General features: G+C 35.4%; 2 protein-coding genes across 3 annotated transcripts; one reads left to right on the forward strand and one right to left on the reverse strand.

Annotated features, from left to right (window-relative positions):
* Nucleotides 1-2,318: 2,318 nt before the first annotated feature.
* On the reverse strand, nt 2,319-3,849 carry LOC109193483 (presenilin-like protein At2g29900). The gene has a single exon (XM_019344320.1). The coding sequence runs from the start codon at nt 3,726-3,728 to the stop codon at nt 2,403-2,405; it is 1,326 nt and encodes a 441-aa protein (XP_019199865.1). The 5' UTR covers nt 3,729-3,849; the 3' UTR covers nt 2,319-2,402.
* A 15,064-nt stretch (nt 3,850-18,913) lies between these two features.
* Nucleotides 18,914-22,141, forward strand: LOC109193569 (glycine-rich RNA-binding protein 2, mitochondrial-like). Of its 2 annotated transcripts, XM_019344437.1 has the most exons (6): nt 18,914-19,021; nt 20,395-20,534; nt 20,615-20,683; nt 21,221-21,327; nt 21,438-21,564; nt 21,601-22,141. In XM_019344437.1, the coding sequence occupies exons 2-6, from the start codon at nt 20,396-20,398 to the stop codon at nt 21,927-21,929; spliced, it is 771 nt and encodes a 256-aa protein (XP_019199982.1). In that variant the 5' UTR covers nt 18,914-19,021; nt 20,395; the 3' UTR covers nt 21,930-22,141. The 2 variants fall into 2 exon arrangements, with proteins under 2 accessions (XP_019199982.1, XP_019199980.1); XM_019344435.1 differs by having other exon boundaries at nt 21,438-22,141.
* The last annotated feature ends 2,251 nt before the right edge of the window (nt 22,142-24,392 follow it).

Here is a 24,392-nt window from a genome sequence, read left to right on the forward strand (position 1 = left end):
AAACTGCAAAAGAGGTGTAGACAAAAGCTAATTTGGGTAAGTGTTAAGAGAGAAAGGTCAGTGCAGGGAGTGATAATGGAGTTAGCATTAAATAATGCTGGACTTTAGATTGGGTGGGATCAAGTCAGTTGACTTGGGTTGAAGTAATATATGCTCAAGCAAAGCACATATTTCACCATTCAAAGTGTGAATATAAGAATGAAGGCGGTCATACCAGCATTAATGCACCGGATCCCATCAGAACTCCAAAGTGTCCGCATGGGTAGTTCAGTTGGTCACAAAGGTGAAATTTATCATAAGAGACCAATGATCGAATCTCACTAGCAGCAGTGTAGGAACAACCTCTCAAAATGAGGGCGGCTCCTTGTTCGCAGTGAGCAAAATTTTAGCCTTAGTTTACCCCTCCACAATCCCGTCGGGCCGGGGTGTGGGGGCACCTGGAGAGGGCGATGACAAGAATGAAGGCAGGATCCCCACCACCACAAATAAAAGAAAATACCTAAAACAATCATTCAATGAATAGTCATGCAATTATGTAGCAGTCAGTCATGGAAGAACAACTCTCCATCATAACCCGGTTAAGGCACAAGCTCATCCACTTCCTGGTAAACATGTCTGTTTCAAGCATTTAATGGGTTTACAGTAAGATGGTTATGACATTAAATGCAGCTAAAAGTCTAAAACATTTACATGAGAAGTCAAAAACCCTAACAAGACCTCTATTTCTGCATCTACTTAAAAGAGTCTGCCCTTGAACAAAACCTACTCATTGTGTGATTGTTTTTATTTGACACAAAACACACTTCTCTTCTTGTTGCTCCCTTTGACTAATTCTACTTCACAGTCACTGTATGAATCATTTAAGTTTTTCTGTGTGCATCAGCAATTACGTGAAGCAAGTGGCATCACTAGAGAGAATACAAAAATAAAATAATAATAATGCAGATGTGCAACTCCATCTCTATCAGAGGATCAGATGGATACTGAATCCTACAACCTCAACCTGTGTAACATTTTGACAACAATAATATCCACTGTACTAAAAATTAGGATGATTCTTCCACTAGGAACTCAGTTTCTTATAATCACCATATCATATAAACCGAAGAGAGAGATGTTAGTTTACAGTTTACTAGCATCCACTGTTTCAAGAATGGGATTACAATGATTTCTTACCACAGAGGACATTTTGCAATTTCTTTGGCAATAATGTGTTCTAGTTCTCTCTGTATCTCAAGATTATTTCTTCACAATAATATGATTTCACTACCCTTTAGCAAAACACATTATATTTGGCTACTCAATAAAAGATGACAAAGAACACTTATTGTAAGGATGTTGGTTCATCTTATTTGTCTTTTTTCTTGTCTTGATGTATTTATCTTTTACCTGATTTGATAGTTCGAGTGCATGTTTGGCACAATGGAATTGTAATTCCTTGAGCTTGTAAAATTCCCTTGTTTGCTTGGATGGAATTACAATTCCACGGACTTGCAATTCCCTCTTTTCATGGAATAGAAATTCCTACCCCTCCCCCTAGAAATAGAAATTCCATGCACTCTTTCCATTGTTTGTCCTTGTTTAGTTAACCATACACAAGCATTTATTATTAAGATTAAGAAAATGCTCCTTTCTCCTGATTTTTATCTCCAAACTTTCCCCTCATAAATAAATTTTAACTACCAATCACATAATGACACATCAGTAAGGGAAATTTGTAAGGGAAATAAAGAAGGGGTTTGTAGCATTGCTCTTATTATTATTACACAAGGGCATTTCAGTCTTTATATCACTTATTCCTAGTAATTCTATTCCTGTCAACCAAACAATGGAATTTGAATTCCTACTTTATTCTCGCCTTATTCATTTCCCACGGAATTACAATCTTGTATATGCATGAATTTGCAAAGGTGAGGACTGGCTTTTGTCTGGTGCATTATCTCCTGATGAAACTATTCCTGTAGTTTTCATTAATTTCGAAAGCCTTTCTTGATAATGTTCATTAGGGACTAGGGTGTTGTAATTACTAATTACTTAATTAGACAATTAGTCAGTTTACCAACAACTAATCCTTCACAACTTGTAACCATCCTGTGACTGCTGTAAGTTAAGCACGCTTAACCACAGAGTTCTTTGGCTATCTGGTTGTCATATCCTACTTAAAACCAATTGGTGTAAGTATGTGGACATTAACCATTTAACCACATCCCTCCATGGTAAGCCGCAGCGCCAGCCGCCACATCTCGAATCGAGCAGCGGCTGAACTCGGCCAACGCCCAACAAAGTTGCTAGTGTAAATGAATAGCAGAAATAAACCATAGTCAACAAATTTTATCGCTATGTAATAATATATTCCTGAAACATTGATAGATTCATTAAACATTGCAGTAGCCAATGTATTTCTAAAACATCAATAAGTTCATAGAACATTGCACAACAAAAGCTTCAAGTAAAAATCGAGTTAAGAAATAAAACAACACACCTAGCATAATTGACACGGGTAGAGCCGGCAAAGCTTTTTGATAAAGAGCAAGAAGCATGAGAGTAACGCCAAGACCAGCTACAATGGCGAGGTAACAAGCATATACTGTCATGAAATCATACATGGCAGCTCTGCCAACTAATACACTGTAGAAAATGAAGTCACCGAGCCCCAGTTTAATCGCACCAGAGGATCCTAAGCCAACTCCTTCAAGTGCAAAATTATCTCCTGGCCCCTCCGGTGAATTCAAGCGGGCAGTTATACTACTATGCTGAATTAGTGGAGCAGAGAGCTCGGAATCCTCTTCTCTTGTACTGCGACCCTCTTCAGCACTAACCAAATTCGTCTCGTTTTGGTCATTTCTAGCGGAAGAAGGCACTCTATTAATAGAAACCGAATCCAAACTAGACCCGGAATTTGGATTTAATTCAGGCCTAGCGTCTAAATTCTCAATTGAATCGGAACCATTCCCGGATCTTTCTCTCCACACTCTCCTTTGTATCACAGTTCCCCTGGGAACTGAATCGTGATTGATAACCGGCCTAGCCTCGTAAACCAGAGCAGGGATATCTTCATCTCTTGATATTGCAAGCTCAACCAATAGCCTCAATGGCCCCCCGGGCAACAAAACTGCAGCAAGATCATACAATGCCATTGCAACGAGAAGCACCCAAGTCGTCCATTCGGGCAATAGCGTAAACCAATAAGCAACCAACATTCCAATGACAACCAAGTACCCTTGTGTTACAAAAATTGCCATCTTTGACATAAACACAGCAAGAACACCAACAACAGTGAAATTATACAATACCAAAGCAAAACTAACACAATCAACAGGAAAGCTGAAGTCTTGGATCAAGAAAAGTGCAATTTCACCGCCCATAAACCCCAACACGAGAAGGGAAGAGAAACCCATGTAGTATTTCAAGAAACCGGTGCATCGGAAATAGAACAAGAGTACGAGAATGAAGGTAACAACAGTAACTACAGCAACGAATATGAGGGCATTCAAAAGGGCACCTTTCAGCTTGTCCCACGCTGAATCCGAGCCGCTCTCGGAATAAGCGGCGGATGCTATGGTGGTGAAGGATGAGGCGGAGGAATCTGCGTCAGTGTTGAGTACAGATACGAGGATGACCACCAAAAACATGCAGATTGAAACTGGGGTGATGATTCTAATGATTTCTTCGCCAAGGGAATCGAGAATGGTTGTGGGTCTTGCGCTTGCATTTTGATTTTGAGCCATTGGTATTTGGAACCCAGTTAGATCGGAGCAATAGCTTTGGGTTCCTTGGTTCTTGTTTAGGTGTCTGCGAATTGAGTTGGGAATTTTGACTTTCTTCTGTTAAATTATACAATGTGCCAAAAAGAAAACATTTCTGTCAAATTTTGGTTGTATTTTGATTTGTGAGGAATATGATTATTTGAAAGCCCGACCCGGGACGGGAAGGTCCGGATGAAGCTGATCCGTTTCAAATTTGAATACTATTTTCTTAATTGATTACTCCGTATTAAAGTTACCGGCAATTTATATCCTACACCACGGCGCACGTCGCACTGTGCGTCCAGATGCAAAACGACGTCGTTTAATTTTTTTTTTTTTTTTTTTTTGAAATTTTTCGCCCCAGTGAATGACAGTAATTTTTTCTTTAAAAAAAACTCGTTGTTCAAAAATGTACATAATGTTATACTAAAATACACATAATTGTATACATGAATGTACATAATTATATAACAAAATATACATACTCTTTTTAAAAGATAATACACATAATCTAACATAATACATAATAAACATAAACTTTTAACATAATACACATCAACTCTTAACATAATACACACAAATTTTCTGATTCGAATATACATAATTGTATAAAAAGAATGTACATAATTGTATAAAAAATGTACATAATTGTGTGAACAAATACACATAATTGTGTGAACAAGTACACATAATCACAGCAACTTCCTACCTTGCCTCCCAAAATGACCCCAAAACGACGTCGTTTTGGGAGACGCGCGGCGCACAGTGCTACACGCGCCGTGGTGTAGGGTATAACGATTGAAAGTTACCTTAGCTCGTTCGAAAACTTGGAAAATATTTTACAGAAAATGATTTTTAAAATTAATTTATTTTCTTTTAAAAAAATTAATTTATTTTCTTTAAAAAAATTAATTTTAAAATTTTTGACTGAAAGTTAGAAAAACTATTTTTTTTCCTTTTGACTAAAATTTAAGAAAATTACAGTTTTCTGTTTGATTCATTTTTTAAAAAAGGAATAAGGTTCAAATTGGCCACTGAACGTAACCTGAAAATGCAATTAGGCCATTGAACGAAAAAAAAAAGTGCAATTAGGCTATTGAACACTCAAAAAATGTGCAATTAGGCCACTGAACTCTCCAAACGTATGCAATTTCACCGGATAGCAGGTTACCATCAATTTTAGCAGGTTACCTGCTTACGTGGCAGCTTAGTTGGCATTTTTAATAATTTTTAAATAATTTTTAATAATTAATTTTAATAATAAATTTATATAAAAAATTGGAAAAAATTAAATAAAAAATAAAATAAAGTCGTTTTTATTTTTTATAATTTTTTTAAATAAAAAGTTATTATTAAAATTTATTAAAAATTAATTAAAATTTATTAAAAATGACAACTCAGCTGCCACGTAAGCAGATAACCTGCTAAAATTGAGGGTAACCTGCTATCAGGTGAAATTGCACATTTTTGGAGTGTTCAGTGGCCTAATTGCACTTTTTTTTTTTTTTTTCGTTCAGTGGCCTAATTGCACTTTCAGGTTACGTTCAGTGGCCAATTTGAACCTTATTCCTTTAAAAATTTTAACATATTACATTATTTGTTATAATAACTAGTATTTTCACATGTGCGATGCACGAAATGGAATTGTTGTAATATATTAAGAATATTTGAATTGATATATAATTATTTAAGTGTTAATTTCACCAGAGGTCGCTTATCTTTCCTGACAATTCGAAATTTAATCCTAGACTATAGTTATTAATTATTACGATTTATTCTATGTTATAATTCTTACTATTATTATTAACACTTAAGTACTTATATTATTATTACCACTTATATTATTATTATTATTATTATTATTATTATTATTATTATTATTATTATTATTATTATTATTATTATTATTATTATTAGTTTCTTTTCAAGTTCTGTTAGTATATAATGGCCGTGAGGCACAATAATAATATAATCATAATTAAATATTATTGTATTGTATTCCGTGAGTCACAATAATAATATAAAAATAATTAAATATTCTTCAATTCTATATTCTTCTAGGATTTCTATTACCATCATTAATTATTCCCTAATTTAACATAATTAAATAATTTGACCAATTATAAAGAGAGATTATTAAATAATGCACGAGATAATTTTTTAATTAAATATTTTAAAAATTCATTAATAAAACATAAGGTTCTTATAGTTTTTTCTTAGAAAATATTTAATAAAACATTTTTTTTAGAAATTGGTGGGTCAAACCGCCTACGGCAGTTTGCGATGGATATATCTCGAAAAAATACGCGATTTCAAAAAAACATTTGTCCAAAACGAATAACCGAGTCAAAAGTTATGCCTTGCCAAACTTTTGACACTTTACAACTTAAAATAAAAAATAAAAATTAATCGCCGGTTCAGCCGGCGAGGCGGTCGCGGAGGAGGCCGATTCCGGCCTTCCTCGCCGCGGCTAGCAGCGCGATTTTTGCAACACTGATATATAGTATAGATATAGATTAGAATATGAATAGTATTACACAATTTTATAATATTACAAAAGAATTTTAACCCAGAATTATTGTAGAAATCAATATATTATATTAGGAAGAGAGATTTTTTAGGAATTGGGCGGGAAGTTAAAATTTCAGGATTTTTTTTTTTTTTTATATATATAGAATATATTACAATATGAATTGTATTACACTATTTTATTATATTAGAATAGAATTTTAATCCAGAATTATTGTACGAATGGGAAAGTAGAAATCAATATATTATATTAGGAAGAGAGATTTTTTTAGGAATTGGGCGGGAAGTTAAAATTTCATGATTTTATTTTTATATATAGTATAGATAGTATAGATAATAATAATAATAATCTTTTTTTGAATGCTACTTCCTCAACCTATTGAAGCACATCTCTACTGAGACTCAATCTCATGACATCTCATATGAGAGAGTCACTATATGTCATCTAAGCACAAGGTGCTTGGCAATAATAATAATAATTTAAAAATCTACAAATCTCTAATAATCTTAATCTCTAATATTCTAATAACAAGTCAATAAAATTAAGCATCTAACGGGGTACTAAAAAATGTTTGTGTAATTGTTTGTCGAAATAAATGGTTCATAATATTTTGATTTTAGTATTTTTTTTATTATTATTTTTCCTACTTTACCCTCTATTATATCATTTACTTTTCTTATTTCTTAAATGCACATGTATTTCGTCATTGTAAACTTTAGTAACGGAATATTTCGTTAACTATTTATTATTCTTAACTTACTCATTGATTTTCATAATGAAGGTTTTGCCGCCTTGGGTTCGAACCTCATCCCAATCAAAATTGACATAATTGTTAAACATATACTATGAATATGTAAGAGTGTATTTTTTAGTGTATTAAAAAATACAATATAAAATTTAACATGAACTTTTGTCAATTAATTATAATCATGCATTGGGCATTGATGACACGGTACACCTAATTTACAGTATATATTCAACACAAATAAGAAACTATGCATATTATCATTGTTTGTTTGGGAAAGGAGTAGGCTTATGCAGAACCCGCCCGACCTGAAGCCGACACAAGAGAGTGGTGCGAAAACCGAACCCGGCAAGCTTAATCCGATCTGTAGCCAAGAACGGCGCCGGTTTAATGAGTTCGGGTAGGGGGGTATAATTTCCACCTGAACCCGTCCGACTACCCGATATACGGTAAGGGTTTGTATACCCTAAGTAATACGATGTCGTGCAGGCCTAGTATATATAGAAGATGGAGGCTGAAATCGGAAACCCTAGTCTCATTTGCTCAGCTCTTCCCTTCTTCCAGAGAACTCTCTGACTTCTCTCTTCTCTCTACCCTAGTTCTCTCAAAGTCTCTCGTTCTCTCTCAGTCTCTTAACTCTTGAGTCTTGATTCTCTTCTGCCCTTCTCTCAATCTCTGAGAGTGTGAGTTAGATTTCTTTGTCTCTGGTGGAAGCTATTATTCTTCGGTGGAACCGTGGAAGCCCCATTCCTTTCCGGTAGCCCCTGACCTCTGAGAGTCTGAGTCTCTGATCGGCGCAGACATGCGATACTCCGTTGGATTGCAGTTCGTTGGCTAGGAATCGAAGGCCTTTGTTCTCGGGGGTTTAATTTAGAGAAACGAAGTAATCTCTATTCTCTAAACCCTAATCTTATATATTGTTATATTATAGTCTTATACTCTTATAGATTGTGATTTTTGTGGACTGTGATAATGTGATCTATTGAGAAGTTCCAGATTGCATGTCACTTGTCTCTAATTTGTGATACTTTGATAGTTTGATTAGGGTTTCTGCGATTGTGATTTTTGTGGACTGTGATAATGTGATCTGTTGAGAAGTTCCAGATTGCATGTCACTTGTCTCTAATTTGTGATACTTTGATAGTTTGATTAGGGTTTTTGTAATTGTGATTTGTGTGGACTGTGATAATGTGATCTGTTGAGACTTGAGAAGTTGCAGATTGCATATTTACATCAATTGCATGTCACTTGTCTCTAATTTGTGATACTGTTGGTGGAAGCCCTAGCCCATGTGGCCCTTTGCCCCTGGAAATTCATATAAATGATGATTGATGAGCATTATAAATTTATAATTTATTGTTAGTGTTTTATTTTTTAAGATAAAAACCCAACATATAATTGGCAATATTATTATGGCAAATTAAGTTAGGGTTTAGCTTGGTGTCTGTTTGTTCTTGTAGAAGACTGACTGATCAGTATAATCAACAGACGCACTACTAGATCAAGCCACTGAAGATCTGATAAAGGAAAGTGTTTCTAAAAAGATGGGACGCGGTTTGGAGATGACGGTTTTGGAAAGAATATCAGCGGATCAGCGTGAAAGGTATGGACCGAATATTAAAGATTTCATTCTTCACAAAAGTCCTACCATCTACAATCAAAGAGGGTTGTATTGATTGAAGTCGCAACACTCTATGCTAAACAAAAATACACATCTCTGGTTGTCATGCCTCTTTTCAAGACAATAAGTTCTTGGTGATTATGAAGAAGAACTTGAGAAGTATCAACGTTGCTTAAACGATAGGACGCGAATATCACTCAGTTGTGGGAACAACGTGGGACTGCATCATTGAAGCGGACTGCATCAGAGTTAGCTCTCCAATTGAAGGGATTTCATTAGACTTCTGTATAGCTCTCCGACTTCAACAATCCACTAAACCTTTGTAGACTGGGTACTGACCTTGTGTGGGGCACTTGAGTGAGATTGTTATTTCTCTACCTTTGTACATTGGATTTTGAGTTAGTGGATTGGACGCCTCGGTGATCGTCCCCCAGATGTAGATACACACTGTATCGAACTGGGTAAACAAACATATGTGTTGATTTACTTTCTGCATTAGTCTTCCGCTTGTCAATTAATCTGCTTTTGATCTGTACGACTGATCGATCGAGCATCTGAGTCAGTTAGTCCAATTCTCTGGTTGCTAGAAACTAAAACAATATCCATATCCTGAGAATATGCAAAATTACATTTATAAGTGTAAATATGTGTTGTCTCTTAAAGGAGTTAAATGCTTAAAGGGTTAATTAATTGTCCCTAATCTGGTGGAAGCCCTAACCCTAGGGGTGGGAATATGCCAGGCCCCTTGTAGGGGCCTATGTCCTGGCCTAATTAAAGCCTAGTTAGGCCTAGCTCGTTTAGTAAATAGGCCAGGCCTATATATACCAGACTCGGCTTTCAAGCCTATAGGCCAGGCCAGGCCTAGCATATATATATATTACAATAAATCCGAAGTATATTTATTTAGATATACTAAAGTTTTGTATACTTATGTAATTATGTATTAGTTTTGTATTAGGTACATTTCTTATATTATTTAGATATACTAAAGTTTTTAAAAAGTCTTAACAAGTAAGCTTTAATAGGCTAAGGTAGGACATACTTTGAAGTATTTTTAATGACCTAAATATTAAACAGACTTTTAAAAAGGCTTCAGGTCAGGCCAGGCTAATTGCAGGCTCAGGCTTGAGCCTAACAAAAAGCCTACATACAGGCTCAGGCCCATGCCCAGGCTTTAGATTTTCGTAATAGGCCCAGGCCTCATTTTCCAAAGCTCGGCTCGGCTTGGCCTATTTCCACCCCTACCTAGCCCCAGTGTGCGAAATCCATATAGATTATGAGCATTATAAAGTAGGATACATCTACTTAGCTTGAATGTCTGATTATGAATTTCTTTGTAAATTTTAAATTGTATTAAGTTTATGGATATGTGACCCTTAAATCGTTTATGTGCAATTTTGCATACATGATGACATGTGAAATTAACTGAATTCTACCTTTTTAAGTAATTATATGAATATATGTGGTAATGTGCATGCTTGATGCCTTTGTCCGTAATTGTTGATGATTTTCCATGAGTGATTTCCCATTCACTGATACTTTCATTTTTTTTAGATGGAAAGTATTAGTGGTTTATCTAGAAGTCAACCTAGATGGAAGCCATAACTGTAGAGACAAATACATCTCATTCTCAGCAGCATTTGCCTCCACCTGTTCCAAAGAAAAGGAAAGTGGTTGAGACCAGATCTCCTGTATGGGATCCCTTTGAAAAGATCAAAGACATTGAGGGCATTGTGATCAGGGGAAAATGTTTATACTGTGCTAGGGTGTTTTGTTGTGAGTCCAAGAAACATGGGACTTCTTCTCTCAGAAATCATATTTTTAACTGCCTTAAAAATCCTCACTCTAAGGATACAAGGCAGTCCTTGCTTACTTTCCAACCTGCACCTTCTTTTGCTGGAACTGAAAGTAGTGAAGGAACTGAAGGGGCGTTAGGTACTTGGGTGTTTGATCAAGACTTGATAAAGAGAGCCTTAGCTGAGATGATTATTCTGGATGAATTGCCTTTTAGGATAGTTGAGGGACATGGGTTTAGAAAGTTTGTGTTAGTTTGCTGTCCTAGGTTTAAAATCCCTTCAAGATAGACTATCAGTAGGGACATTTTAAAGATATTTTCTGATGAGAGGCTGAACTTGAAGAAGTTCTTTAGGACTAGTAGTCAGAGAGTTAGTATCACAACTGATACATGGACCTCAGTCCAAAGAATAAACAACATGTGCATAACTGCACATTTTATTGACAGTGAGTGGAAGCTCCAAAAGAAAATCATTTTATTTGTTCATATCTATTCCCACAAGGGGGAAAGTATTGTAAAGGCTTTAGAAAGTTGTCTTTTGGACTGGGGTCTAAAATCAGTTTTCAGTGTCACAGTTGATAATGTTTCTAGCAATGATACCGCCTTAAGATTCTTAAAGAAGAAGTTTGTGTCATGGGGTTGTACTACTGTTAGGAGTAAGTACTTGCACATGAGGTGCATTGCTCACATCCTTAACTTGGTGGTACAGGATGAGTTGAAAGAATCTGATAGTGCTGTTAAAAAAGTGAGGGATGCTGTTAGGTATGTGAGAAGCTCACCTGCTAGGCTTCAAAGGTTCAGGGAGCTAGTTGATGTAATGGGGGTGGAAGCTAAGAATTATGTGTCTTGATGTTCCTACAAGGTGGAACTCCACCTATATGATGTTGAGTGCTACTTTGTTGTATGATAAAGTCTTTGAAGAGTATGCAAGCTCATACAGTGGATTTAAATTTGATTTGGGTGAGAATATGCCCAACTTCATGGATTGGGAAACCATTTGTAGTTTGGTAAAGATTCTAAAATCTTTTTATGAAATGACTGTTCGGATTTCTGGTTCACTGTATGTGACTTCTAATACCTTTTTCTCTGAGATTTCTGATCTGTCTTGCTTGTTAAGTAATATGGTGGAAGTTGATGGCAGTGTTAAACATATGGGTACAAATATGAGGGCAAAATTTGATAAGTATTGGGGTGAGACTGAAAAAATAAACTTTCTCATATTCTATGCAAATATCTTAGACTCCAGGAACAAAATAGAATATATGCTCATTCAGTTTACCCAGTTATATGGTGAGGACAAAGATAAAACAATGTTTGATAAGGGTGTTGTTGGCCTTAAGGAGTTATTTCAAGATTATGTTGCATGTTTTCCTGTCCAGGTTGTTCCTGAAAATTCTGACAAATCAGCCCCTTCAATTATAATTTCTGATTCTGTTTCTATTGGGAAACCTCAAGCATTATTTAAATCCCAGGTTAAGAAACAAAAATTGGGTAGTGGTGATTTGTCAATGAAAAAAACTGAGTTGGAGGTGTATTTGTCTGAGGTCATTGTGGATGATGAAGATTCTTTTGACCTTCTAAGATGGTGGAAGCTGAATTCTGATAGGTTCCCTGTGTTATCTAAAATGGCAAGGGATGTACTTGCTGTTCAAATCTCTACTGTTGCATCTGAATCAGCATTCAGTACCAGTAACAGGGTACTAGATGCCTTTAGGAGTTACCTAACTCCTAAGATTGTTGATGCACTTGTGTGTGCACAGGATTGGTTGAGGTTAGCCAATCAACCAATCTCTGTTGAAGGTAATATTGAAGATGTTGAAAGGATTGAGAAAGGTAAATCTCTAAAATTTACATTTGTTAACCTATAAGTTATAACTATGTAGTATAAATTAATACTTATTTTAACTTACACTTTTTTTTTTTTTTTTTTTTTTTTTTTTTTACAGAGTTGTGCAGCACATCCACCACTGGAGTTGGATCATTGCCTACAATACATGTATGGTTATATACTTATATATTCAATTATCCATTCCATCATTCTGAATTTATATTCCATAAAGCATTTCTATATTTATTTTGATATTTGATCAATGATTATTATGTGATATGTCTGTATGACTGTATCAGTGTTACAGTGTATGTGTATCAAATATCAATGTCCCTTAGGCCCTCATTCCTTGGCTGGGAAATGGAAAGTGTTCAATGGTTTGGTGACATTTTAAATGTTGATGCCATTGAGCATTTGAGCTCAGCTAGCACTGATTCAGACATTCAGTAATCCTTTTTGTCTTTGGCACCTGAATGATGAATGGTGTCTGGTAAAGTGATAATGTATATGGCTTCACTTCTCTCCAGTCTCCATATCTCTGTTATTGTTAATTACTTAATTATCTTTGGCCCCTTGTGCAATGATGATGCTTCCACCATGTTTTCTAAATATATAGAATTGGGTTTGACATGTTGCCTATGTAGTGTGATGTTTTGTGCCATACTTATATTGAGCAATTTCTTCCAATCCTTAGTTGATCTAGAAAAATAGCAATCTGAGCACTCTATATAAAATTTATAAATTATCTATCATGTATAATGTATCCATCTCATATTCTCACTCATTCATGTTCAATTGTTTAAAGTTTAAATATTTTAAAGCTTATCAAAGTTTTGTGTTTTTACTTATCAGGAAGAGGAATAGCCAAATAGGTTATTATCATATTATTAGGGTATTTCAATATAGAGATATAGTGGTATTCTTTTTGTGGACTTGTAAATGACTAAATGCTGATTGTTGAATGTTAACTGCTGACTGCTGACTGCTATGGCTTGGTGGCTTGGACTTTGGACTTTTGGTCTTTTGGAGGCTTGGATTAATGCTTACTGCTTAATGTCTGAACTTCAGTGTTTTGTATTTTTGTTATTTTGTATGCTTAGTCAGTTAGTCTGTAATCTGTATTAAATATCAATTAATCAATTATCAATTATCATTTTATGTTTTGAAGTTAGGAATGTAAATTTTAATTTGTAATTGTGAACTTGTGAAGTGTCTTACTACTTAAGTAGTTTTGTATTTTAGTAGTTAAGTTTTAAAAATCAGTTCTTTTAATTAAATAAATTTATTATTTTTGCACTTACACTTTTATTATCAATAACCGAACTATCTGACGGTTGAGTCGGATATTCGAACGGTAATTCGGAAGAATATCCGACGGAATTAGGTTAGAAAATAAACGGATAGATGCTCGAATGTGGTATCCGAAATCCGATCGGATTGGCCTTCCGCGAACCCGAACCATCCGAATCCGTTCGTTGCACAGGCCTAGAAAGGAAGATTTGGTTCTATTTTTGAAGGTGCACTACCCAAGGAACTAAAATTGTAGTGAAGCACACCATGTGACTAGATTAAATCAAGAATTTATTTCTAAAGAAAGTGACAACAAGAGGAAGCGTGTGAGAAATATTTAGCTTTAACCCCCGAGACACAAACGACCCCGACTGCTTTATAAATTTCTATGCTTGTTTCTCCAACATAGCTTTGTTGAACTCATGCATTTTCCAAAAACCCAAACCCACCATCTTCTTTGGGCTACATAACTTCCCCCAATTTGTGCATTGAACACCCCCACCACCCTCCTAATGAACCCCCTACCAAAACTAGGGTTGAGCATTACCCGACCTATCCGAAAAAAACTGGCTGAACAGAAATCCAAAACAGCCTTGCCGAACCCGAACTACCGAATCGAAGCCCTATACGACATCGGTTCTGATAATTCGGGTGGGGAGATATTTTCATATCTGACCCGCCCGAATATCCGAAATAATGTAGGGTTACGTTTGGTTAGGACTATACAATGTCGTGTATATATATATATATATATATATATATATATATATATATATATATATATATATATATGTATGTATATATATATATATATATATATATATGTGTGTGTGTGTGTGTGTGTGTGTGTGTGTGTGTGTGTGTGTGTGTGTGTGTGTGTGTGTGTGTGTGTGTGTGTGTGCGCGTGCGTGTTTTGATAACGATGAAGACATCCAGTCTCTCCTCATTTGCGCAATTGCGACTCGCTGCTAGGGTTCTCTCTTCTCTAGTTCTGACTTCTCTCATCTCTTACTTCTCTCTTCTCCAATTCTCTAAGAGACTAAGACTATGAGTTCTCTCTACTCTGTAGTCTATTTTCTTCTTCCACTCGTTCTCTACTTCTCTATTGCCTCACTCTCTCAGACACTCATCTCCGATTCTCTGGTAGTCCGGTGGCCGTTGGTTCTTTTGGAGTGGTGAAAGCCCTACTGGTGGAGTGGGGGTGTCATGGTGACTGGTGTTCAAAGAAGCCCTTGTTCTCCGCGGGGTATTTGGGAGAAATGGAGTAAATAACAAACCTTAGTTTTTTGTTTTTTATTTACTCAATTTATTTTGATATATTGTGATATATTATGAATATTTTGACAATTTTGTGATATATTTTGGTGAAAACACTATTTATCGCAAATCCTAGTTTTATAAATTTGATTTATTCAATTTATTGTGATATATTATGAATTTATGATATGATATATTTTGTGATATATCGTGAATTTGTGATTTGTTTGATTGGTGGAAGTAGTGTTATGCTCAACCTTAGCACTCTAGCGGTGTTATGCTCAGCCTTAGCACTCTAGCAGTGTTAATCGCAAACCCTAGTTTGACTGTTTGAGAAAGTGTTTACTACTTTGTGATATATTGTTCATATATTTTGATATATTATGGTTGAAAATGTGAAATGTCCCTTAAAGGCTTAAATGTGAAATTTCCAATGTTGAAGTTTCCATAGGGTGTAAGCCCCTAATTGTGAAATCCATATAATGATGAACTGTATAACTGTATAAGTTCCTGAAAAGTGAAATCTCTAAATCTGGATTTCTTTGTGTCATAATATCATTGTATGTTTATGGATGTATGCCCTTAAGTGAGTCAATAATTATGAAATCTTGATAAATGATGACACAAACAAGAGTTTGATTCGGGATTGCTTTCATGCTTTGTATATTTATGTGGTCATATACAATATTCTGTATAAATGTCTGACTCTCTGAGATTCTTTAATATGTATGCCGCTATGTGTACTGATAGTTATTCATTTGTTTAGATAGAAAATACCAGTATGTCTTGTAGTCAACTTTCCAATTCTTCAAGTGATATTTCTGTTAAGAAGGGCAAGGAGGTTGTGAGATATGTTAGAAATTCACTTGGCTGAAGAAGTTCAGGGATTTGTCTGATTTGATAGGAATTGAACAAAGATCTTCTTTGTGTCTATATGTTCCAACCATATGGAACTCTACCCATTTGACATTACAATCTACATTGACTTACCAAAAAGTGTTTGGAGCTTATGAAGAATCTGATACTTCTTTCAAATATGACTTGGATGATTATGTTCCTAATTTTATGGATTGGGATGCTGTGCAAAGTTTGGTCAAGTTATTTAAATGTTTTTATGATATGACTGACATAATTTTTGGATCTTTATATGTCACATCTAATACATTTTTCACTGAAATATTTGATTTATACTGCCTCTTGAGTCTTGAATGACATGGTGGAAGCTTGTGGGGCTGTGAGTCTTATGAGGACAAACATGAAGGCAAAATTTGAAAAGTATTGGGGTGATATAGAGAAAATAAATTTTATGATTTTCTTTGCAAACACTCTAGACCACAGGGATAAATTCGAGTATATGCCAACTCAGATTAATCATACGTATGGTGAGGTTAAAGGCAAATCATACTTTGAGAAAGTGCTTGCTGCTTTGAATGAGTTGTTTGATGATTATGCTGTCAGTTGTAACCCTAATGTTGTCCCTACTGTTCCTGCTTCTACTCAGTCTCCATCCGCCTCTGTTGATAGTCCTTGTAGTGATTATTCTCAGTCTGCATCTGCCTCTGTTGGGAGGCCACAACATTTACTGAAATCCCAAATAAATTATTTTTTATTTTTTTTTTAAAAAAACAAAGATTGGAAAGTGGGGGTAAGAAAAAAACTGAGTTGGATATCTACTTGAGTGAGACAATAGTTGAAAAGGATAACTCTTTTGATATACTTGGTGGAAGATAAATTTTGAAAGGTTTCATATCATGTCTAAGCTTGCTAGGGATGTCTTAGCTATACCAATCTCAATTGTTGCCTCAGAATCTGCCTTCAGTACACCTGGGAGAGTTTTAGATCCTTTTAGGAGTTCATTAACTCCAAAAATTGTGGGAGCTTTGGTTTGTACTCAGGACTGGCTTAGGCTGCCGAATACTCCTTTTATGTATTGAGGAAAATCTAGAAGAATTGGAGAGGTTTGAACAAGGTCATAGTGTAACACTTCCTAAATTCTTGTAGTTTTTACATTCCTGATTTCTTGTAGTTTTTACATTCTTGTATGTTGTATTTCTTATTTTGTAGAGTTAAGCGCTGATGGTAGAAGTGGAAGGACGGGTGGTTCTACACTGTACAGTTCTTGTAATTTTATTCTTTAAATTACTAGTGTCTCAAATTAATTGTCAATTGCAAACTAATCTCTGTCCCAGTTTTTTGAGGCCTTGGTAACTTATTACTTATTAGTTGTTGGCTTGCTTGCTGCCCTTGCACTGGGACACTAGTAAACGGTAATGTTGCCCACTACTCCCTATTTTGAAGGCTTGGTAACTTTCTAAATTGTAAGTTGCTGCATTAAGTCCCTTGTGCAGTGTGCACCTGTAAATCTGGTAATGTTTCTATTTGACACATTTTATTATGTTTGTCCCTTTTCTGTGTCAATGATGAAGCTTCCACCTATAATATGAAAGAATGATTATAGTTGGTATGTTGCTCTAGAATTATTGTAGCAATTTGCCATTAATCCAAATTGATATGGACAAAAAGTTTACTTAGCCAACTTTCTAAATTGTAAGTTGTTGCTTTTACTTGCTTATTTACTAATTTTTTCACTAACTATTCGCAATTCGCGGGAAGAAGAGTAGCTGAGTAGGTTACTAGGTTTATGCTTAAAGGCTTTTGGAGTTTAGTCCTTTTGGAGTATAATGGATACTAATCATGCATTGATATTTTGTCATTTTGTGAATGAATTGTAAATCTGTAATCATTTTGTGGATGAATATGTAATGTGTAAATTGTTGTATATTTTATTTAGATTATAGGCTTATACTAATTTTGGATTTCATATTTTCAGTTCTGTATAATAATTACTAAGTTGCTAATATGCTTCTATATTAATAATTTAGTACATTATTATACAAGTATTGTAGTATAGACTTTACTGGAATTCTGGAAATATGGAAATAAAATATTGAATATGATATATATTTTCAAATTTCAATGCTTTTGTTTAAATTCATTAATTGTTTTTTCATTTTAAAATAACTGAATTCCTTTCGGACATCCCACTGATCGACCGTACCAATCCGAACCGACACATAATATAACTAAATGGTTAATTTACATTTTAAAAAATTTGGGTACAAAATATAATATTCGATATCCGAACGGTTAGCATCTCGGTCCAACCGATCTGATCCGATCTAAACTGTTCAATGCTTCGCCAATCTAAAACGCATTCATAACCACCTCTAACTCCTGACATAATCCCCGGGGGAGGAGGTCAGGAGGAACACCGATATCACATACATAGAAATTGCCTAGACCATTTAATTTATAATATAATTAAAAAAATATATATATTTTAAAAAAGCAACACAAAAGGGTTTTGTATCAAAGAGATCATGATTTCAAATTCAAACAGGATAACTCTGTTTCGAATCCCTGAGCCAGTTTTTATGGCCTCATAGAGTGAATGTGGATTAGCCAGGTGGACCTGGACCGTTAAACGGACAGAGAAAAAAAGGGAATAAAAGTCAAATAGACAACACAAATCATACAATTCAATCTAAATTGACTTGTTTACCTAGAAAGCCGGTTACCGAATTTAAAAATATTTTTTAAATAATTTTAAATAAAAAAAAAAAAAAAACTCCTTCCTCTCCGGCGGAGATGAAGGGGTGGCTTCGTCTTGGGCCGTCTCCCCGTCCATGGAGACGACCCGAGAGTTGCCTGCCACTTCGTCTCCGACATAGTTTTTTTTTTTTTTTAATTATTTAAAATATATTTTTAAATTCGGTAACTGTCTTTCCAGGTAAACAGGTCATTTTTGGATTAAATTGCATGAGTTTGAGTTATTCAGAGACCCAATTATATTCTTTTTTAGTTTGATGACCTAATTGCAATTGAATTCGTAGTTGAGTGGCCTATTTGACCATTATTCTTAAAAAAAAAATGATTCCAAATTCAAAGGGGGTAAGTGGTGACAATTGTAAATCTAGCAAAACTCAAGGACTGTTGTGAAATAACTCTTTCTTCAGTTGCCCTCTAAAAATATCCTAGACATTAGTCAGATGCTCTCATCAATGGATCACAACCTTCTATCCATTATCCAACGGCCTGTATTGACTTGATCTCTCATTATAAAAGATGTCCACTAGCTCGGTTCCGCTACCACTTAAACCTCCTTCGATCGAAAACCTCTCTACTAGGGTTTTACAGAAATCGTCTAAGGTATTCCTCAGAACCCTTTCTCGAAGCGTTTTTGAATGCTCGAATGTACTAAAGATTAGTATTATGTTTTCAGTTGATGCATATATGTGATTTATTTGATTGATTAATTGTTCCGTTCCTCGATTTATTTACTGCTGAGATGCTTTCTTTATTTCACTTCCTTACTGAAGATTCTGCCTTTCGTTTTCTCTTCTTCCTTTTGTCGATTGGGAGATTTATACTGTGCTGTAATTTCGGTTGTCGAATGATTAGATAAATCTGATTCGGGATATAAATGTTTGAAAAATAAGACAATCATTGTATACAAACGTGTTTGATTTTTGTTTTTGTTTTTTGTTTTCTTGTTTTTTTTGTTTTTTTTTTTTTGTTTTTTTTTTGTTTTTTTTTTTTGTTTTTTTAAGGCTGTTTTGTTTAACACGATAATTGTTTTGTGTGCTACATAGTCATATTTTCTGGTCTTACATTTTGTTTCTATCCTTAAAATTGAGGCCAAGAAAGGGTGAATACTAAAAACTGAAAAGAATAAGGAAGAAAATATTAGTATATTCTGTTATATGCTCAGTGGCAAAATGTGAAAGCAGTTTTGTATTGCTGAAATCTCTAGACTTAAAAAAGGGAATCTTTATTTTGAGATGGAAATTGTTATCAATACCTTTGAGAGGGTGGTAAGTTATTTAACCTTATTCTGGATTTTGGATTTTTGCTGTGCTTCAAATGTCCTCATTGCTATGTTTAAAGTTTGACCTACCATACTTTGCTATTGTATTAGACCTTCAAAGAGCAAAGTATGGTAGGTCAAACTTTAATGGTTGATTTTTTTCCTATTTCTGCATATAATAGTTACTGGCTTACTGTTACAGATTTTTATTAATATTTCAACTTCTCAACAGTATTTGTAAAGAAAGCAACTTGGGTCATTTACATTTCAACATGTTCAAAATGTCCATCTTTCAACTATTGGTTGGGTCTCTTTTATAGTATGGATCAGTTTAGGCATGTTGAATTTTAACCCACTCATAGAGTGGTTACAAAAATGGTAGGAAAGCAGGTCAAAATGGGTTTCATGAAATTGTATACACATTCAACATTAATTTTAGTTATTTAATATAGTGTGGGTATTTAATATTTCCTACAGTCATATAAGTTTTTTTTTTTAATTTTTTTAAATAATTAAGATAAGTTTTAATATAAATTGTTAAATTTTATAGTGAGTCAAAATAGGTTAACCCCACAACATAATCCTTAGTTAATTTCCATGGAAAGTGCATGATTTCTTCTTTAACCTGTTTTGCTGCCTATAAGAATTTGTATAATGTGAGTATCACTGTCATTAAGATTTAAGAGGATATAATTGTCTTTATCCTGATTTGCAGAATGGCTTTCTTTAGTAAAGCTGGGAATGTACTCCGACAGGTGGTTAACAAGCCGCAAATCAGCCATGAGATCTCTGCATCCACACCCTCAGTTTTCCAAATCCTGCGATTTATGTCATCTTCAAAAGTTTTTGTAGGAGGTATGTGCTGTTAATTTCCTGGAACTAAAGTATGATATTAATTCAAATTTCTGCTGAAGTTTCTTTATTTGGTATTGTAGGAATCTCTTGGAGTACAAGTGATGCAAGTCTTCAAGATGCCTTCCGTAAATATGGAGATGTCATTGAAGGTATCATATTTTGTGCTTTCTGTTATTAAGGAGATTTCATTGGAGGTATTATTTAGTGCTTGTTGAGGGAATTGCTCTTGTAAGCCATAACCCTCAAACTGAAGCATTTCAAATGAGGTGGGTAACCCTAGCCAAGATGGCTAAGGATACAAACTTGTAACTACAAAGTTATGAGTTTGAATTCCAGTCTTCTTGGTTTGAGCCGGTCAACTATGGGCAACCTAGGCTGGCTAAGGATACAAACTTGTAACCACAAAGTTATGAGTTTGAATTCCAGTCTTGTTGGTTTGAGCCGGTCAACTATGGGCAACCTAGGCTGGTTTACCTCTTTGTGGGTGGTCCTTTGCCGTCTAGGGTCACACGGCTGGATTTACCTAGTGCACACCCCTCAGGTAGTGGCTGCAGGTTTTCCATTTTTTTTTTGAAGCATTTCAAATGAGGGTTCTCTTTGTCAAGAAATTCTTATAGATAACCCTCAAATCAAAAGATTGGAAATTTGTGCAAATAATTATTAATTAAGAATAAAACTTCTGGCAGCAAGGATTATTACAGATCGTGAGACAGGCAGATCCAGGGGGTTTGGCTTTGTTACCTTTGGCAGTCCTGAGGATGCTAGTGCGGCAATCCAGGCATTGGATGGCCAGGTTATTTCCTTCCCTTTATAATTTCATGAGAAAGCTCTTGCAAGGCATGGTCCAGTCTACTACCTGATCATGATGTAGTATGATAAATATTCTTGAACTATTTATTTCAGATGCTTGATGGCCGCTCAATAAGGGTAAACTTTGCAAATGAAAGGCCACCACGAAGCTTTGATGGTGGGTCTGGTGGCGGAGGATATGGTGGTGGCAGATATGGAGGTGGCGGCGGCTATGGAGGTGGTGGTGGCTATGGTGGTGGCAGTTATGGTAGTGGTCAAGGTGGGTATGGTGGCAGTGGGAATTTTGGTGGTCAAGGTGGCGAAGGTAGCTATGGTGCAAATAATTATGGTAGTGGTGGCAGCGTGGGTTATGGCGGTGACAACCAGAACTTTGGTGCTGCTGGCGGGGACTTCCCCAGTGCTGGCAATACTTTTGCGAGTAGTGGGTTTGAGGGAAATACAGGTTTTGGGTACGGCAGCAACAATCAATATGGAGACAATGCGAGCAGCAACACAGATGAAGCTGGGGGAGATGATAGCCATCCGGAACAGGGGAGCTTTAGAGACGACGATGATCAACCCGATGACTATGCCAAACGAGCCTAGGATGATTTGATTGCTTGACAATATTTTGTGCTGCAGATGCAAAGATAATGGAAGATGCCCTCTTCCCTATCCCTTTTTCTTCAGAACTGCCCTTGGTTTTTTTTTCTTCTTTTCTCATTGACTAAATTTGGCTATGTAAACTGTATTTGAGGTTTTGAAACCCTCTTGTTCTAAACATCTGCCCAATTAAAGATGTATCTTGTTTAGAGTTATATGAAGATTGAAGATGCCTTTCAACTAATACTCTGCCTGCTCTCTAGAACTCCCTAAACTAATTTGACTTGTGCTGCTGGCTGATGCTCTGATGGAGTGTTGAGCTGGCAGTGCCCTTTTTGTTGTTGTATATCCTTGACTGATTTAGGGTTCCATGTCAGATCAGATCTCAGACCCTCTTCCCCACATTAGCTATTATCTTGGGTGGGGAGAATTAATTCTGGAATAACTCTAAATAATCCACAGATGTGGATGCTCTAAGAGTCTGCTGATCGGAACAGGTTCCCTGTCATCTTTTTCCATATATTTTGCTTTTCCTTTAGGTTTCTCTCTTTGTTCCCTCTCGTTGGGTTTGGTTAGTGGAGTCTTGTTAGTGGCTTTGGGACTTTCCTAAAGGTTGTCCCCCACTTCTAGCTTTGTAGTGTTTTAGTGGTTTTGTTCTGCAGGCTGCCCACCACGCCTTCTTTTGTTTTTTAGTTTTTTTCTGGGTTTGTCTCCTCTATGATAAGCTTGTATCCTTCTTTCTTCCCTAATTTCACCTATATGACCAACTGAGTGTTGTTATGTTTTCGTCTGTTTCTCTCTCTCTGTCCGTCTATTGGTGATAGTGCAACAATGGGAGTTGGATGTGTTCTTAGAGATGAAAATGAAGCCTTCATTGCAGTTAAAGGAGTTCAGTGGAGAGGAACCTTCTTACCAAGGGATGCTGAAAGTGTGGCTGTCAGAGAAGTTAGGTTTAAGGAGCATAATATTGACAATGCTCATGTGGAATCAAATTCTCTACTGGTAGTTCAAGATTTGTACTTGTAGTTCAATGTTCTTTTTTTTTAGGTAAAGGTAAAAATATTATTAATTACCAAGAGGCATACTCGGAAAGTGTTCACACAAAATACAACTAATTCACACATACAAAATACAACTAAGTCTCTTCCGGCTTGCTCGAGGTCGACCTTGGGCCTCGGGGCCATGAGTACCGAGCTCGAGCTCGGCCTCGGCCTTAGACCTCAGGGTCATGAGCACCGAGCTCGGCCTTGGGCTTTGGGGTCGACTACGGGGTCGGCCTTGGACTCCCCGAGGTCAACCACATGGTTGACCCACTTTGGTTGACTTGGCCCACCTCTTCGAATCAGTTTGTTTTGGATGCATTTCTAATATATTCAGCATCAGTTATCCACTCTCCAAATTGCGAGAAGTTGTTAGCGAGAGAGTAGCCAACCATCGTACCTCTTCTTTCGTTTGACCTCCCCCAGAGATATAGACTAGATTGCTCCTCGACCTCGTTGATGTATTTTGTTGGACTTGAATAGTATAGTATCGCCTTTCCTTTAGGGAAGGCGACTTTGGTGTCTTCTCCGTGACCGGCGATAGTTCGCCGGTCACTTTTTTTGGGGCTTCATTGCATCAAAATAAATTGTTGATGGGTATAATTACACCTTTAAAAAAATTTAAGGGGCTAATTGACTTTTTAACTAAAGATCAATGGCCTATTTGACCCTTTTTCCTAAATTTTATTAGCATTAAAAATTATTTTGATTTGTCAAATTATTTGAGGAGAAATTGGTCATTTTGTAAAATTTTTCCAAGTATATAAAAAAAAACTTCCACATGAGGATTTCAAGTGAATGTTGAGTTTGTTGTAATGTTGATTACACGAGAATACCTTAGTCTATAATTTAAGCATAATTAATGAATTAAAACAATCATTTAAAAAAAAAATTCATGAAATTGACTTCATTTGTCTCTTTATATATTTTATATTTTCATACTTTGAGAAAATGTATAATATGAATTTCTATATTACACTCATATATATTTATTATTTTCACCGATAAATAATATAATCAATATTTCATGTAATTTTTTTTTCATAAAATTTAATTCAATTCATCCTCAATTCTTTTAAATAAACTAAATCAACGATTAAATTGTTTATCAGAAACACAATTCTCAAAATTTTTATCGCATGCGATTTTAATCATGTCATGTTGCATTTTTAATCTTTAAATTATAGACAGATAAATAAAAAAAAATTGCTTTCTAATTATTCTTTATGAGAAGATAAAAACCGGAACATGATTAAAAATTCAAAATCCAAAAATTAATTATGCTTGCCTTAAATAGTTAAGAACTGCCAAGCATCTTGTGCTCAGATGACATGTAATGACCTCTCCCATGTGGGAGGTCATGAGATCGAGCCTCAGTGGAAGCATTGTTGACTCGATGTGCTTCATTAGGTTGAGAAAGTATGTT

Source organism: Ipomoea nil, unplaced genomic scaffold (genome assembly GCF_001879475.1).
Source record: "Ipomoea nil cultivar Tokyo-kokei standard unplaced genomic scaffold, Asagao_1.1 scaffold1895, whole genome shotgun sequence".
NCBI lineage: Eukaryota > Viridiplantae > Streptophyta > Magnoliopsida > Solanales > Convolvulaceae > Ipomoea > Ipomoea nil.